The 16,382-nt window shown below is 46.5% G+C and overlaps 1 protein-coding gene across 3 annotated transcripts in view; it reads left to right on the top strand.

Annotated features, from left to right (window-relative positions):
* PRDM10 (PR/SET domain 10) overlaps positions 1–16,382 on the top strand; it is a 98,769-nt gene that overhangs the window by 50,215 nt on the left and 32,172 nt on the right. For all 3 annotated transcript variants that reach the window (XM_005226844.5, XM_005226842.5, NM_001191168.2), the window contains 5 exons: positions 7,246–7,471; positions 9,256–9,497; positions 11,306–11,509; positions 13,079–13,151; positions 15,504–15,621. In XM_005226844.5, the coding sequence (XP_005226901.1) occupies positions 7,246–7,471; positions 9,256–9,497; positions 11,306–11,509; positions 13,079–13,151; positions 15,504–15,621 (863 nt within the window). The remainder of the gene's footprint in view (positions 1–7,245; positions 7,472–9,255; positions 9,498–11,305; positions 11,510–13,078; positions 13,152–15,503; positions 15,622–16,382) is intronic.

The raw sequence follows: 16,382 nt of genomic DNA, 5'->3' as shown, positions 1-16,382 counted from the left end.
GGGTGAACAGTTGAAGAGAGGTGAGCTATAAGTTGATAAGTTTTGAAGCTGAGTGACTGGTGGATAACATCTATTACGCTGTTCTCTCTGAGATATGTTTGAAATTTATAAGCATAAACGGGAAAGTTATTTTGATAGGACTTTCAAATTGCATCTCTGATACTGAAAAAGTTTACATTCCCACCAACAATATATGAGCTCTCCCATTTCCATACTGGGTATTTGCATTCTTTTAAAATTGTGCCAATCTGATAAGCAAAGTGGCATTTTGTTGTTTTAATTTTAAGATATCGTTTTAATTAGAGGTTTTGTTGCCATTGCATCTCAAAGGGCCCTTCATCTTCTCCCATCTCCTGAAACAACCTGCCTGTTTCATGTTTTGCACAAAAGAAAAGTTGTACTCAGACAGCTCTGTTGCCACTGCCTCGCCTCTGTCTTTACTGCAGTTTCCTTTCAACCGGCACGATTTTTATTTCTGGCTGTAACACCTCAGTGATCATCAGTTTATTCTGTGACCTGGATAAATTCTGGATAGAAAGCTGGAGTGAGGATTTAACATAGATGATAGGTGTTTTTTCTTTTTTTTTTTTCTTTTATCCTTTGCAAAAAGTTTCCTGTTTTCAGTTGTCTTTAGCGGTAGCGACATCCACGTGAAGCCTTGTTCATTGATGCGTTCCCCCATCCATAAGGAAGGCATGGAGCTCCCAGACTAGAAGCGCAGTCTCTGCTTTGTTTCTGAGCAAGGACATGTGTGACTCCCCACACACTGTGAGGAAAACATGCTGCCCTCATGATTGGCCTCAGCAGGAACCCAGAGCATTCTGCTGTGTTTGCTGCCGTCCAGTGTTGTTTCATCCTTCCCTCTCAGATAAATTGTGTCCTGCAGTGCGTGATGTCGTTTCAGAAATAATTACCGAGAGTGATGCTAAGTGGGAAGGAGAAAGTATACCATGACTTTAACAAATTCCTTTTCCTCTCCCACGTTTTATGGTGCGTGACAGCATGCAGGCGCGTACACTAGCTTTGTTACTATTCTTTCCCTCCAAGTGGAGTTGACACCCACGGCTCCCCGCCCTGCTGCCTGGCTGTTGCCTCAGGAGCAGCTGTGTTAGCTGGTTGCTCGGCCCACCAGGTGTGTGTGCAGTTTACCTCCTCCTCGAACAGACCCCACGCCTCAGGGGCCATTGTGAGGCAGTGGGAAAGCCAGGCCAAATCAGAGTGTGCATTTCATCTCTGCCTCTTAGGACCTGGTGGTAAAATGACTTGGCCTCAAAGGAGCTTAAATGTATGGCTGGCACTCAGTGAATGGCAGCTGAATCTGAATTATTAATTAAACAAATCTGTAACACATGCCTCCTGTGTGTTAAGGTCCAGGCTGTCTGATATACACAGTTCTTACCTACAAATTGATGATCAGCCGTGCTTTTCAACAGTAGCTCTCATGATTCTGGTGTATGTTCCATCTGTGTGTATCGTATCAGTTCTCTTTCAGTGGTACCCCACCTTTTTGGCACCAGGGACCTATTTCCTAGAAGACAGTTTTTCTACAGACGCAGAAGGGGATGGTTTCAGGATGATTCAAGCACATCCCATCTACTGTGCACTTTATTTCTCTTATTATTGCATCAGATCCACCTCAGATCATCAGGCATTAGATCCTGCAGGCTGGGAATCCCTGCTCTAGATACTGCTGAAGCCTTCCAGCCTTTTCCTTGTCACAGCCTTTGAGGAGAGTTGCAGCCTGGGGATGAGGAGGTTGTCGGTCTGTTTTAATGTCAGCTTTTCCACGGTGGCAAGAAGCCAACAGTAACTTGCCTGACCACAGTCTTTCTAGCAGCATCAGTTAGGAAAAAATAACATTGCAGCTTCACAGGAGTAACTCTCAATTGCTGATTTTATTCTTTCAGGTCAGCTCTGCAAAGAGATGAAGAATTTATGAGGAGTGGAGGTGGATGTATGCTTTGGTTTGCTCAATGTGTGATAACATTCATCCCTAATGCTGGCATAGAATTTAAGTGGCTCAAAGCTAAGGGTGATACCAGAGCCGCTCAGAGCGCTCTGAGGTAGCAAGCGGGAGCTGAGCAAGTGAGGACCCAGAGGGGTGGCAGACGGAGTTTCGTGGCCAGAAGTCCCTGCCCTTTTTTCTTTGTTGAGACCTCACCCCAATGGGCGTTTTCTTGTTTTTATTGAAGTTGAAGCAGGAGCATGTCCCAGAATCGTGTCCTCCTGTCAACACTTGTACAAGGCCCTGAGCTGCAGGTGGAAGATCATAAATGAGTCTGGGCTCCTGGGCTGAGTGAACGCATAGTTCAGACATGCAGGTGCTGTTTGAGGCAGCTGATCTTATCTGCCTTCTTCAGCCTGAGGGTTTCTCATGTTGGGCAGTGACCTTTAATTGCCAGAGCAGGTCAGATTCTGTAAACGCCCACAATACTGTTTCTTCACGGAGTTTAAGAAGTTCTTAGATGTAGATGCACAACTGAAAATGCACTTTTCTGTGACGATTGGCAGAGTCCCTTTAGGTGCCTAGAGGGATTGACATCCTTTCCAAAGGGCCAACTGCCTCTCTGCAGCCTGACCTCCCCTGGCCACCTGCCGCATGCCCAGCAGCCTGTTAGGGCTGTAGAGGAAACACGTGCTGTCGCTTCAGTCCTTAAAGGACTTACGACAATAATAATCTATGATTAATAGTAAACGCTTACTAAATGCTGGACACTACCACTGGCCTCATGCACACATCGTTCCATTTAATCCTCACAACAGCTTATGAGGTATGTATTGCTGCTAAGTCGCTTCAGTCCTGTCCGACTCTGTGCGACCCCATAGACGGCAGCCCACCAGGCTCCCCCGTCCCTGGGATTCTCCAGGCAAGAATACTGGAGTGGGGTGCCATTGCCTTCTCCATGTCCTTTTTACAATAAAGAAACACAGGTTCAGAGAAGTTTGTTCACTTGCTGAGTGGTGGAGCCAGGAGTTTAATCCAAATCTCTCTGACTCCAAAGCCTATGGTCTCCATCCCTGTGGTGCAGTTGGAGCGGCAAGCTGGACTCACGTGAAAATGCACGCAAATGGGCAATGGAGACCAAGCTGAGGGGGCAGCCAAGGTGTGAGATATGAGACCAAGGTTCTGAAAGATCTTGCCTGGCTAGAAGAACGGAAGAGGTGGTACAATGAAATTTCCTAGGGATAAATTTCCATTTAAGTAAAAATCTACTGTTAAGTCCTGAGCAGAAGATAGGGGTTCCATTTCCAAGGCAAACCATTCAATATCACAGTAATCCAAGTTTATGCCCCAACCAGTAACACTGAAGAAGCTGAAGTTGAACGGTTCTATGAAGACCTACAAGACCTTTTAGAACTAACACCCAAAAAAGATGTCCTTTTCATTATAGGGGACTGGAATGCAAAAGTAGGAAGTCAAGAAACATCTGGAGTGACAGGCATATTTGGCCTTGGAATACAGAATGAAGCAGGGCAAAGACTAATAGAGTTTTGCCAAGAAAATGCACTGGTCATAACAAACACCCTCTTCCAACAACACAAGAGAAGACTCTATACATGGACATCACCAGATGGTCAACACCAAAATCAGATTGATTATATTCTTTGCAGCCAAAGACGGAGAAGCTCTATACAGTCAGCAAAAACAAGACCAGGAGCTGACTGTGGCTCAGATCATGAACTCCTTATTGCAAAATTCAGACTTAAATTGAAGAAAGTAGGGAAAACCACTAGACCATTAAGGTATGACCTAAATCAAATCCCTTATGTTTATACAGTGGAAGTGAGAAATAGATTTAAGGGCCTAGATCTGATAGATAGAGTGCCTGATGAACTATGGAATAAGGTTCATGACATTGTACAGGAGACGGGGATCAAGACCATTCCCATAGAAAAGAAATGCAAAAAAGCAAAATGGCTCTCTGAGGAGGCCTTACAAATAGCTGTGAAAAGAAGAGAAGCGAAAAACAAAGGAGAAAAGGAAAGATATAAACATCTGAATGCAGAGTTCCAAAGAATAGCAAGAAGAGATAAAAAAGCCTTCTTCAGCGATCAATGCAAAGAAATAGAGGAAAACAACAGAATGGGAAAGACTAGGGATCTCTTCAAGAAAATCAGAGATACCAAAGGAACATTTCATGCAAAGATGAGCTCGATAAAGGACAGAAATGGTATGGACCTAACAGAAGCAGAAGATATTAAGAAGAGGTGTCAAGAATACACAGAACTGTACAAAAAAGATCTTCACGACCCAGATAATCACGATGGTGTGATCACTGACCTAGAGCCAGACATCCTGGAATGTGAAGTCAAGTGGGCCTTAGAAAGCATCACTATGAACAAAGCTAGTGGAGGTGATGGAATTCCAGTTGAGCTATTCCAAATCCTGAAAGATGATGCTGTGAAAGTACTGCACTCAATATGTCAGCAAATTTGGAAAACTCAGCAGTGGCCACATGACTGGAAAAGGTCAGTTTTCATTCCAATCCCAAAGAAAGGCAATGCCAAAGAATGCTCAAACTACCGCACAATTGCACTCATCTCACACGCTAGTAAAGTAATGCTCAAAATTCTCCAAGCCAGGCTTCAGCAATATGTGAACCGTGAACTTCCTGATGTTTAAGCTGGTTTTAGAAAAGGCAGAGGAACCAGAGATCAAATTGCCAACATCCGCTGGATCATAGAAAAAGCAAGAGAGTTCCAGAAAAACATCTATTTCTGCTTTATTGACTATGCCAAAGCCTTTGACTGTGTGCATCACAAGAAACTGTGGAAAATTCTGAAAGAGATGGGAATACCAGACCACATGATCTGCCTCTTGAGAAATTTGTATGCAGGTCAGGAAGCAACAGTTAGAATTGGATATGGAACAACAGACTGGTTCCAAATAGGAAAAGGAGTTCGTCAAGGCTGTATATTGTCACCCTGTTTAACTTCTCTGCAGAGTACATCATGAGAAACGCTGGACTGCAAGAAACACAAGCTGGAATCAAGATTGCCAGGAGAAATATCAATCACCTCAGATATGCAGATGACACCACCCTTATGGCAGAAAGTGAAGAGGAACTCAAAAGCCTCTTGATGAAAATGAAAGTGGAGAGTGAAAAAGTTGGCTTAAAGCTCAACATTCAGAAAACGAAGATCATGGCATCCGGTCCCATCACTTCATGGGAAATAGATGGGGAAACAGTGGAAACAGTGTCAGACTTTATTTTTCTGGGCTCCAAAATCACTACAGATGGTGACTGCAGCCATGAAATTAAAAGATGCTTACTCCTTAGAAGGAAAGTTATGACCAACCTAGATAGCATATTCAAAAGCAGAGACATTACTTTGCCAACAAAGGTTTGTCTAGTCAAGGCTATGGTTTTTCCTGTGGTCATGTATGGATGTGAGAGTTGGACTGTGAAGAAAGCTGAGCACCGAAGAATTGATGCTTTTGAACTGTGGTGTTGGAGAAGACTCTTGAGAGTCCCTTGGACTGCAAGGAGATCCAATCAGTCCATTCTGAAGGAGATCAGCCCTGGGATTTCTTTGGAAGGAATGATGCTAAAGCTGAAACTCTAGTACTTTGGCCACCTGATGCGAAGAGTTGATTCATTGGAAAAGACTCTGATGCTGGGAGGAATTGGGGGCAGGAGGAGAAGGGGACGCCAGAGGATGAGATGGCTGGATGGCATCACTGACTCGATGGACGTGAGTCTGGGTGATCTCCGGGAGTTGGTGATGGACAGGGAGGCCTGGCGTGCTGCGATTCATGGGGTCGCAAAGAGTCGGACACGACTGAGCGACTGATTTGATCTGATCTGATCCTCTGTGAGGGGACAGCTAGGCCCAGGGTCTTGGGGACCTACAGAGTCCTGATGGAGCAGCGCTAGGAAGTGGCCGTCTTCAGTGAGTGCAGGTGCAGGCTGATGGGGATCCACTGAGGGCTGAATGGACCCAGCAAGACCCTGAGGGATCTGGATGATTCACCTCATGAGAAATGAGTCCATGACCTAGGGGTTTTGGTCTTGAAGTACTGGAGGAGCTGTCTTCACGTGGCGGAGCGGTGGACTTACTTGGTCTAACTCGAGAGGAAATTCGGGGGGCTCTTGACCCCCCGGTAACATTCCTGAGATATTTCGGAACCATTTGGGCTGCCTGGTGGGCTGGACGATGTTGTCAGGTGGGCTTCTGTGACTGCAGATGTACAGGAGAGAGAGCAGAGATGGTTCCTGGAGAGGTGGAAGAAGACAGGATTTAGGAGATTGCCTAAAGGGAAGAGCAAGTGTTCTAGGGGAGGACAGATACAGGCAAGGGAAGTAGCTTGATATAACTGATGGTGCTACTGGGGCAGGAGAAACACCCTTGCATAAGAGGGCCTGGGTGGTGTATAACCCCAGTGAGGACTCTCAAGACAACATTATTTTCTTCCAGCATATTTGGTAAAGTGGCATTAATCTAATCTATGACATAAACCATGTCTTATTTGCAGAAGATAATTTCAGCATATTTCAGCATGATGAACCAAGTAGGCATCTCTTTTCTTAAGGTCAAAGTCAAACCTTGACCTCTCTGGAGTGTGTGAAAGTGCGCCCATACCCACTGAATTTTGCCACCTGCATCTTGCACCACGTGTAAAGTTCTAAAGCCACGTGGTTGCAGGCTGGTCAGGCCTTTACTTGCACTAGGGTGTGGCCACTTGCAGAGGCAGGAGGGCCCCACCCAGAACCAAGATGTTGCAGCTGATGGTACCACACATGCTCCAGGAGGGTGTGGAAGGGTTTGTTACATTCATATTTGAAGTCTCCCGGGAGGCAGGGCAGGCCTCTCAAGCAAGTTTGGAAAGGCTGAGAGAGTGAGGAGGTGGGACTTGAAGTGAAGGGCGGGGTCAGGATGAGGGTCCCCAGCCCTCTGGCAGGAGCTTGTGAGGTTTGAAACTCTTGCTGACATGAAAGGAGCCCAGATGTGGGACAGAAACAGCAAAAATGAAAACGGATTCCTCATTACTGTCCATAGATAGGCCTTTCTGCACGGCCTCAGAGGGAGCTGGTGAGAAGAGTGTGTGCGTGTGTGTTAGTTGCTCAGTCATGTCAGACCCTTTGTGACCCCATGGACTGTAGCTCCCCAGGCTCCTCTGTCCGTGGGGTTTCCCAGGCAAGAATACTGGAGTACCTTCCATTAAAACCTTGTGTTCTGTGTGTCCGGGTTCCCTCCGACCCCACGTGGGCTGTGCTGACGTTGTGATTAAACCTTGTCCAGGCCTCGCTGCCGGTGCACAACCAGGTGTTACCCTCAATTGAGAGTGTGGATGGCTCGGACCCTCTGGCGACTCTGCAGAACCCCATGGCCAGACTGGAGGCCAAGGAGGAGGAGGACGAGGACGAGGACGAGGATTCTGAGGATGAGGAGGAGGAAGATGGTGAGGACACTGACCTGGATGACTGGGAACCTGACCCCCCTCGGCCCTTCGACCCGCATGACTTGTGTAAGTGGGGCTGCTTCTCGGGTGCAGGGTGGGCCCCTCTGTTAGGGCTCCCAGGGCAGACTCTGCTTGTCTCTCTGAAGGCGCCCTTTCCCGTCATCCTCGGACAGCCAGGGAGGGAGGTGTTGGCTGCTGCTAGAGCTCCGATCGCATCCACGAGCGGCTGCCGGAGGAAGCTGGGCAGCCTGCTGGTGTCACAGGGGCTGGGGCTTGGTCAGGACCAAGCCTCAGCCTCTGATCTCAGAGACCCAGCTGCCAGGCCGTGATGGTGTCCAGTCCTGGCAGATCCGGCCATTCCTTCTTTCACATGTTTGGTGCCTCACCTCTCTTCGTACCAACCTTAAAAAATGCCTACTGTAAAAGGACGCCTCTCACACCCTGGGCCCTAGGGCTCTGCACTAGTTTCCTAACTTGAGCAATGCTCTCCATGGGCTTGCGAAGTCGGCAGCTTTCTAGAGGTCCTGCTCAGTTGTTGCAGGAATCAGGATTCCAGTACAGGTGGTCCGGTTGCTGGTGCCCACAGCCAGCCAATACTACTGCCTGTCTGTCCTGCCTGCTTGGAGGGCCTGCTGCCTTCCACCAAGCCACCGCTGCTGCCTACCAGTGTCCCACATAGATGGCAAAGTCCTTATCTCCTCTTTCGAGTTACAAGGCCATGCAGAGCTTTGTGGTCTCACCGTATCTCTCCTGGGACCTTCTGCATGGTGGTGGTGAGACTGTTTGCCTGGGGTCTGTGTTCATCTCCATACCCAAAAGAGAATTTCCTCGTTTTGCTTTTCTTTGAATTCTTAAGTTTTCAAGGCGACTCCTTAGTCAAATACACAGGAAGTCACTTTAATCTTCTAAATATGAACACAAGGTAGCTCTCCATTATTGGAGAGTTGTAGAAATTGAAAATACCTGTTTCCTAAGCCAGGCTACCCCACAGCCAGTTGGGTGAGATGCAGTTGGTTGACTAGATGTGTTGAGTCAGGAGTCTGCTCTCTGTGGGGCGCAGTCTCTTTCCTCTGTTCTGCTGCTGTACACATTGCAGCCTGGCGGTCAGCTCCAGGTGGGGGACTCTGGGAAAAAGTGGGTGGATGTGGACGCTCAGTGCAAACCCATCACTCCCGGAATGAGCTGAACGTACATATCAGGGCTAGCCTCGTTGTGTCATTGGGAGAATGAAGCGTGGGATGCTAAATTCATTCACTTCAGCATTATCTTCACGCAAATGCATGGGAATCTCAAATTTAACAGCACTGTTTCTACAACTCCCTTTGAGGAAACTGACTATATTGTCAGGTTTAAAAAAAAAAACAACAGGTTTATTGACCTATAATTTACATACTATAAAGTTTACCTCATTTGTTTCATCCGATTTTGCAGCATTTAAGCAACTAATAAGCACCTCTTTCCTCTTTCCAAACATGTTTTATTTGATTTGTAAACTTTTTTTTACTTATTTTTAAATTGGAGTGTAGTTGCTCGACAATGCTGTGTTCGTTTTTGCTGCACTCAGCCACGTTGACTTGTAAATTTGCTGCCACTCTTCCAATGGACTTCCAGTAGAAAAATCAGTCACAGCCTGCTTATTATTTTTGGCAGGCCACAAGCAAATTCTGCCTGATTTTAGAAGAAAAGACCAGGATTCTCCCAGTCTCTGGAGAGTCGTGTATTACAGTGGAATGGGTTGTGCAGTTGTAGGAGCTGATTGAATTTGGTTTTAAAAACTTAGACATGAGGGTTGTCCAGGTTAGGACCCTTTCCCCCGAGCCCGTCACCTAGAGGCTTTCTTTCTCGTTCAGGGTGCGAGGAGTGTAACAATGCACACTCTTCCGTGTGCCCGAAGCACGGCCCCCTGCACCCGATCCCCAACCGGCCAGTGCTGACGCGGGCGCGGGCCAGCCTCCCGCTGGTGCTCTACATTGACAGGTTCCTGGGCGGCGTGTTCTCCAAGAGGCGCATCCCCAAGCGCACCCAGTTTGGCCCCGTGGAGGGGCCACTGGTCAGGGAATCGGAGCTGAAGGACTGTTACATCCACCTCAAGGTAATGTACACTTTGTCCCAGTCCCCTCGTGTCCTGATGACTTGTAAGGGGCATGCATTTTCCCACCGAGCCTCCCAGTTCAGCCTCATAGCAGTTGTTCACTGTGTTTTTCTTTCTAAGCTTGACCGATTTAAATGTAGACATTTTCTCTCTTACCTATAACATGGACGGTACAGTTTCAGACCTCAGTGTGCTCAATCGCTTAGTCCTGTCTGACTCTTTGCAACTCTGTGGACTATAGCCTGCCAGGCTCCTCTGTCCATGAGATTTCCCAGGCAAGAATACTGGAGTGGGTTGCCATTTCCTTCTCCAGGGGATCTTCCCGACCCAGGGATCTACCCCGCATCTCCTGCATTGGCAGTGGAGTCTTACCGCTGAGCCACCAGGGAAGCCCTCAGACCCTGAAGCCTTATGTGAATAATTCTGAACTCTTGTCATTCTCAGGGGCTGGACTAGTCTTAGAGGGCTTCTAGGACCAAACACCACAGACCAGGGGGCTTAAACAATGTGTGTTTGTCACACTGCAGGAGGCTGGAAGGCCAAGGCCAAGGTGCAGGCAGGTTTGGCTTGGGTTGCGGCCCTTGGCTTGCAGGTGGCTGCCTTGGCACTAGGCGGTCCCTGTGTGCTCGGCGCCTCTGGTGCTTCTCTGTGTCCTGATCTCCCTGTCCTGTAAGGACAGGACCTGCTCTGATGACTTCATCACCTCTTCCAAAGCTTTGCCTCCAAATGCAGTTACAGTCTGAAGCTACTAGGGGCTGGAACTTCAATGTATGAATTATGGGGGAAACCAGTTCAACCTATAATAGAGGCTTGACAACTTTTTTTTTGAATATTAACTTTGACTATAATACAAAGAGAATTAGGTCAACTCATGTTATCTGTTGGGCTTCCCTAGTGGCTCAGTGGTGAAGAATCCTCCTGCCAATGTAGGAGACATAGGTTCCATCTCTGGGTTGGGCAGATCATCTGGAGAAGGAAATGACAACCCACTCCAGTGTTCTTGCCTAGGACATCCCATGGACAGAGGTGGGCTACAGTTCGTGGGGTGGCAAAGAGTCATACAACTTAGTAACTAAACAACACCAATATCATCTGTGAAGTGCTCATAATGTTTTTAGGAAAACCTCTTTTTCAGTCTTTGAAACAGGTCTATCCTGTTGAATCTTCTGCTAAAGAATAGTTTACAGAATGTTCAAGTATGTGTATACTGATGTCTGTTCCTCACTTTCGATGCTTTTGCTTTGATCGAAAGCCTCTGCTGTCTACTTTTTGAGAGCCACTCTGGAGAACTGGGAAAGAACACTGGGAGGAGAGAATATATGGGGTGTGTTTTTGAGAAATCAGCAGCTGTCATGGGGAGATTTTCTTGATGAGAGCTCAAGACGTCCACGAAAGAATATCACTTTGTAGAGAGAACGATCTGTCACCAGCCTCCACGTTATAAATGAATGCAATTGAAACCCCAAAGGAAGCCACTTACAATGAACTGGAGAGTATTTTTCTTGCACTTTCTGGCTTATCAATAGCATTTTTTGATGTGTTAGTTAATGATGAAATGGCAACCAAAACTGTACAGTCAGTGTGCTGACTTTTAGATTTTGCTAGGTAATCCTATGACTGGGTCGTTAGAAAGCGTTTTTCCCTTTTTCATTTGGTAAGACACAATTCCAGTATCTTTCCAGATACAAAGGGGAGAACCAGTGTATCTGGTTAATTTAAAGAACAGCATTTTGCATATTACTACACAACCATCTATGATGTTAGCGGTTGTGTGTGTAGGTGTCTTTTCACTTTCACTCTGGTTGCAGGTTTCTCTCGATAAAGGGGACAGAAAGGACAGGGATTTGCACGAAGACCTGTGGTTTGAGTTGTCAGACGAGACCCTCTGTAACTGGATGATGTTCGTGCGTCCGGCCCAGAACCACCTGGAGCAGAACCTGGTGGCGTATCAGTATGGCCACCACGTGTACTACACAACAATCAAGAACGTGGAGCCCAAGCAGGAGCTCAAGGTACAGCACGGGGGCGGTGGCCACTCTGCTGGGAATTGTGATCGCTTCATGCTTTTCACACTTTTTGTCTTTCCCCTCGAAGTGGTATTCTTTAAAAAAAAAGGTCCTTTTCTTGTAGTTCACTTATTTATGAGTACTTGCTGTGTACTATACGCTTCTCAATTTTATTTATTTATGTGGCTACACTGGGTCTTCTTTGCTGTGAGATGGCTTTTTCTAGTTGCAGAACATGGGCTCTAGGGTTTACAGGCTTTGTTGTGGTGTTTGGGCCTAGTTGCCCTGGAACATGTGAAATCTTCCCGGATCAGGGGTCAAACCCATGTCTGCTGCCTTGGCAGGCAGATGCGTACCCACTGGATCACCAGGAAAGTCGCTGTACACTTATAATAATCCCACAGATAAAATAGAATAAGAAGTGTATGACTTTGGGGTCTACCAAAGGCCTTAATTAAAGGTATTAGGCCCAGGGCGGGAGGAATTAGGAAGTCGTTATTTTGGGGGTACAGACAGGTCTGTTGATTAAAGATGGAGTTACTTCACTTCATTTTGGGCTTCCCTGTTGCCTTAGTGGTAAAGAATCTGCCTGGCAATGCAGGAGACCTGGGTTTGATCCCTGGGTTGGGAAGATCACCTGGAGAAGGACATGGCAACCCATTCCAGTATTCTTGCCTAGAAAATTCCATGGACAGAGCCTGGTGGGCTACAGTCCATGGGTTGCAAAGAGTTGGACATGACTGAGCGCGCGCACACACACACACACACAACCTTTAGTTTTCAAGTCTGAGCAACTGGGTGGAAGGTGGGGTGTTTGTTGAGATGAGAAAGGTAGGTGAGGAGGGAAGTGTCTAGAAGTCAGTTCTGGACTGGCTCCATCAGGTAGGTGGCAGAATGTAGGTAGAGGGAAGAAGAGAGAGGGTCTGGGATACACGCGGTAACTTAAGAGTCATTAGCACAGAGTTGGCTGCAAACAGATGTGATTGCCTTGGGGAGAAAGGAGAAGGTCCTGGACATGGACTAAGCTTCCAGAAGCAGCACTATTTAGGAGTGGTGGAGGGGAGGGTGAGCCAGACAGGAAGCAGAAGCAACCTCCCCAGGGTGGGATGGAGGCAGAGACTCAGGAGGGCAGGGTGGCTCTGGTTGACCCCAGCAGTGTGAGGGTGGAGCCACTGTGACCACAGCTGCGTGGAAACCTGTGTTTAAACAGATAAAAAATCAGAAGAGGCTCTGTTTCATTAAATCAAGAGACTACTGTTATCTCTTGTGAAGTTGTTGTAATAACAAAAACATTTTTTTAAAAAGGATAAAGAAAACATTTACAATGGATAAGCAACAAGGACCTACTGTGTAGCACATAAAAAAGAATCCCACACAGTGTGTGTCTCGCCGTATGAACTTCCTGACTGACTGCCTGTGCCAACGGGGTCACCTCACAGTGCGGCTTCTTTTGTTAGTTTGTTGGTTTGCTGTGGGAAACCTGGGTCATCTTCTGTGAGCAGGAGGAGGAACTGAAGCCCGTGAAGCGCATCCTGTGATGTCCTTCGTCCCTGATGACGTGCTTGGTTCTTGCAGGTGTGGTATGCTGCTTCCTATGCTGAATTTGTGAACCGGAAAATCCATGACATTTCTGAGGAAGAGCGGAAAGGTACTTGGATTTTTTTTTTTTTAATTTCATGTATTGATTGTAAATTGTATATATTACTTACATCTTTGGTGGTGGTTTAGTCATGTTCGACTCTTGCAACCCCATGGACTGTAGTCTGTTAGGCTCCTCTGTCCATGGGATTTCCCAGGCAAGAATATTGGAGTAGGTTGCCATTTCCTTCTTCAGGGGATCTTCCCAACCCTGGAATTGAACCTGTATCTCCTACATTGCAGGTGGCTTCTTAGAACTAAACATCCTTGTGTAATTCTAGGGTCAAATGACAATGACATATTTACATTTCTTTCATGGGTCCTAGAAAATAGTATTTAATATAATGAAAAGTCCAAATATTAAATTAGGACCTAGATCAGAGGATGATTTTTATCTTGATGTAATCGTCTCTGAACATAGCAAGGCAGGGATTGTCTTTGTTGTGAAAGTAAATGTCGCTGAAGTACAGTCTACATCCAGAAAACTACAAAGTCATAAATAACAGCCCGATGAATTTTCACAGCGTGAGAATACCTGGGGACCCAAGTCAAGACACAGGGTGGGCCACAGCCCCAGGAGTCCCCAACACCTTCAAATTCCTCTTCACTCCCAAGTAAAACTATCTCCTGACTTCAACACCACAGACACCATCTGCTTGTTACTGAACTTTGTATACATGGAATTATGTGACACATACACTTCCGGTGCATGAGAATCTTTTGTTTGTGAGACTTTTCCATACTATTGTGTATTACTGTAAGTTGTTCATTTTCTTTGCCACTTTGTTTTCTACTGTGTGAACTTGTTTTGTTCAGTCACTAAGTCGTGTCCAGTTTTTGGTGACCCCATGGACGGCAGCACGCCAGGCTTCCCTGTCCTTCACTGTCTGCCGGAGTTTGCTCAAACTCATGTCCATTGAGTTGGTGATGCCATCCAACCGTCTCATCCTCTGTCGTCCGCTTCTCCTCCCACCTTCCATCTTTCCCAGCATCAGGGTCTTTTCCAATGAGTCAGCTCTTTGCATCAGGTGGCCAAAGTATTGTATGTACCACAATTCATTTATCTATTTTCAGCACAGAAGTTTGGGTTGAACTATGCAATTCTGACACTGACTAGTTGGAGTTAGGTCACATCACAGGTCAAGGGCAGAGTCCTCCATGAGACTGTCTCTAATTTAGGCACCATCCTCAAGCGAGGGGGATCCCATGCCCCCTGCACTTCTGAGCAACTAGACTAGTAGCATTTAGGGAATTTCCACTACCCTCTTAGGTCTAATAATTCCCTAGAATGGTGCACAGAGGTCAGAAAAGTGCTGGGCTTAGAATTGCCATTTTATCATAAAGCACACACGTCAGGACCAGCCAAATGAAGAGACGCTTAGGGCAAAGTTTGGGAGGGTCCCAGACGAGAAGTGCCTGTGTCACAGCCCTGGAGGCCGAATGTGTCATCACCAGCATGGGAGGCTCACTTGAGCTTCTGTGTCCAGAGTTCTTGTCGAGGCATCATCACAGCGGTGTGATCAATTGGATCCGTGGCCCATGACTGATCTCCTCTCTAGCCCCTGCTCCCCTCCCTGGCTATACCCCCTCATTCAAAGCCACAGCCCTGTTTTCAGGTGGTTGGTTTTCTAGGCTCAGCCATCCCCATCTGGGCCATCTCATTAGCATAAACTCAGGTATGGTCACAGATCATCAGGAGTGACAAAGACGTGCCATTTACTTGGGAAATTCCAAAAGTTGTGAGGCTATTTCCTAGGGGACAAAAGTCAGTCATAGTCTTTCTTTCTTGGTCAACAAAGTCATTTCCAGTGTCCAGTGTCTGGCCAATATGAAGGTACCACTGTGAACTTTCTTACATGTCCTTTACTGAACATATGTGCATATTTCTGTTGGGCACACATTTAGGGGTAGAATTACTGGGTCATAGGGTACGGCTTTAACCTGTGCTTGTGAACCTTTCACTAAAGTGATGATATTGAGCATTCATCTTCCGGTTATTTGTGTTTTACACTATACTCTGATTATGAAGCTTGGATCTGAATTACTGGGTGATCTGCATACACATTCCCACTGTAGCACACCGTGTCTTCCCAGTGGGGTAAGGTTGTGTGTGTTGGGGGTGGGAGAGGGTAGCACACGGTAGTTGTTCTTTTGATGTCTTACATGAATATATCAGAAAACCAGATCCCCAAAACTACTTTCTGTCAATCTTGAGCCTTTGCTTTTATAACAAAACAGCAGACATTGGGTATCTATGAGCACTGGGCTACGATGCGGTGAGAATGGTGGGGGTGCCAGGCATTTGAGTTTTATTGGGGCCCGTTGGTCACCGGCCTCCATGGTCTCTCTCCTATGGCTGCAGTTCTTCGAGAGCAAGAGAAGAATTGGCCCTGCTATGAATGCAACCGCCGATTTATAAGCTCTGAACAGCTGCAGCAGCATCTCAATTCTCACGATGAGAAACTGGATGTGTTCAGCAGGTATAATGAGGGGGAAGTTTTCACAAACTTAGTGTTTAAAGTTCCAGAGTCATTTCTGCATCATCTATGAATGTATGAGGGTGTGTGTGTGTCTGTATGCACATGGGTGGGTGTGTAGACAGATAACCAGTTAGGCTGCTAAAGGACATTTCTTATGCATCATTTCCTTTCCTCCCCCTGGTCCTCATCACAACTTGGGTCTTTTCCAGAATAATGCTTACCTAGCAATAGGAGGTCTTTCCACCTTAGTAAACATTTCCCTGAACAAGCATAATCAATACCCAGCAATAGGAGATCTTTCCGTCTCCCCTAACTAGAGATTCTGAAATAGGAATTCTTAAGATAGCATATACCTTTGAAATAACCTGCACCTCTGATTTTCAAACTCTTCAAAGCTAAGATTCCTTCATGAAACTAACTCTTGTGTTTAATTCCTATATGAAAAAAAAGAAAAAGGGGTAAATGAAGGAGAATTCCACAGGGCGGGATGGGCAGCAACTGGATCATGTAGGCCTGATGGTAGTGATAGGAGATTTGAATTTCATTTTATGTGTGATAAGAAGTCCTCAGAGGTTGCTGAGCAAGGGATACTATGATGTCAATTATATTTCTAAACATCACTATGTGTGCGTGCCCAGTCCCTTCAGTGTGTCTGACTCTTTGTGACCCCCATGGACTGTAGCCCGCCAGGCTCCTCTGTCCATGGGATTTTCCAGGCAAGAATACTGGAGTGGGTTGTCATTCCCTCCTCCACGGGATCT

This window comes from Bos taurus, chromosome 29, assembly GCF_002263795.3.
Source record: "Bos taurus isolate L1 Dominette 01449 registration number 42190680 breed Hereford chromosome 29, ARS-UCD2.0, whole genome shotgun sequence".
Lineage (NCBI taxonomy): Eukaryota > Metazoa > Chordata > Mammalia > Artiodactyla > Bovidae > Bos > Bos taurus.
Note: the sequence above shows the minus strand (reverse complement) of the source record. Positions and strands in the feature narration are given on the sequence as shown.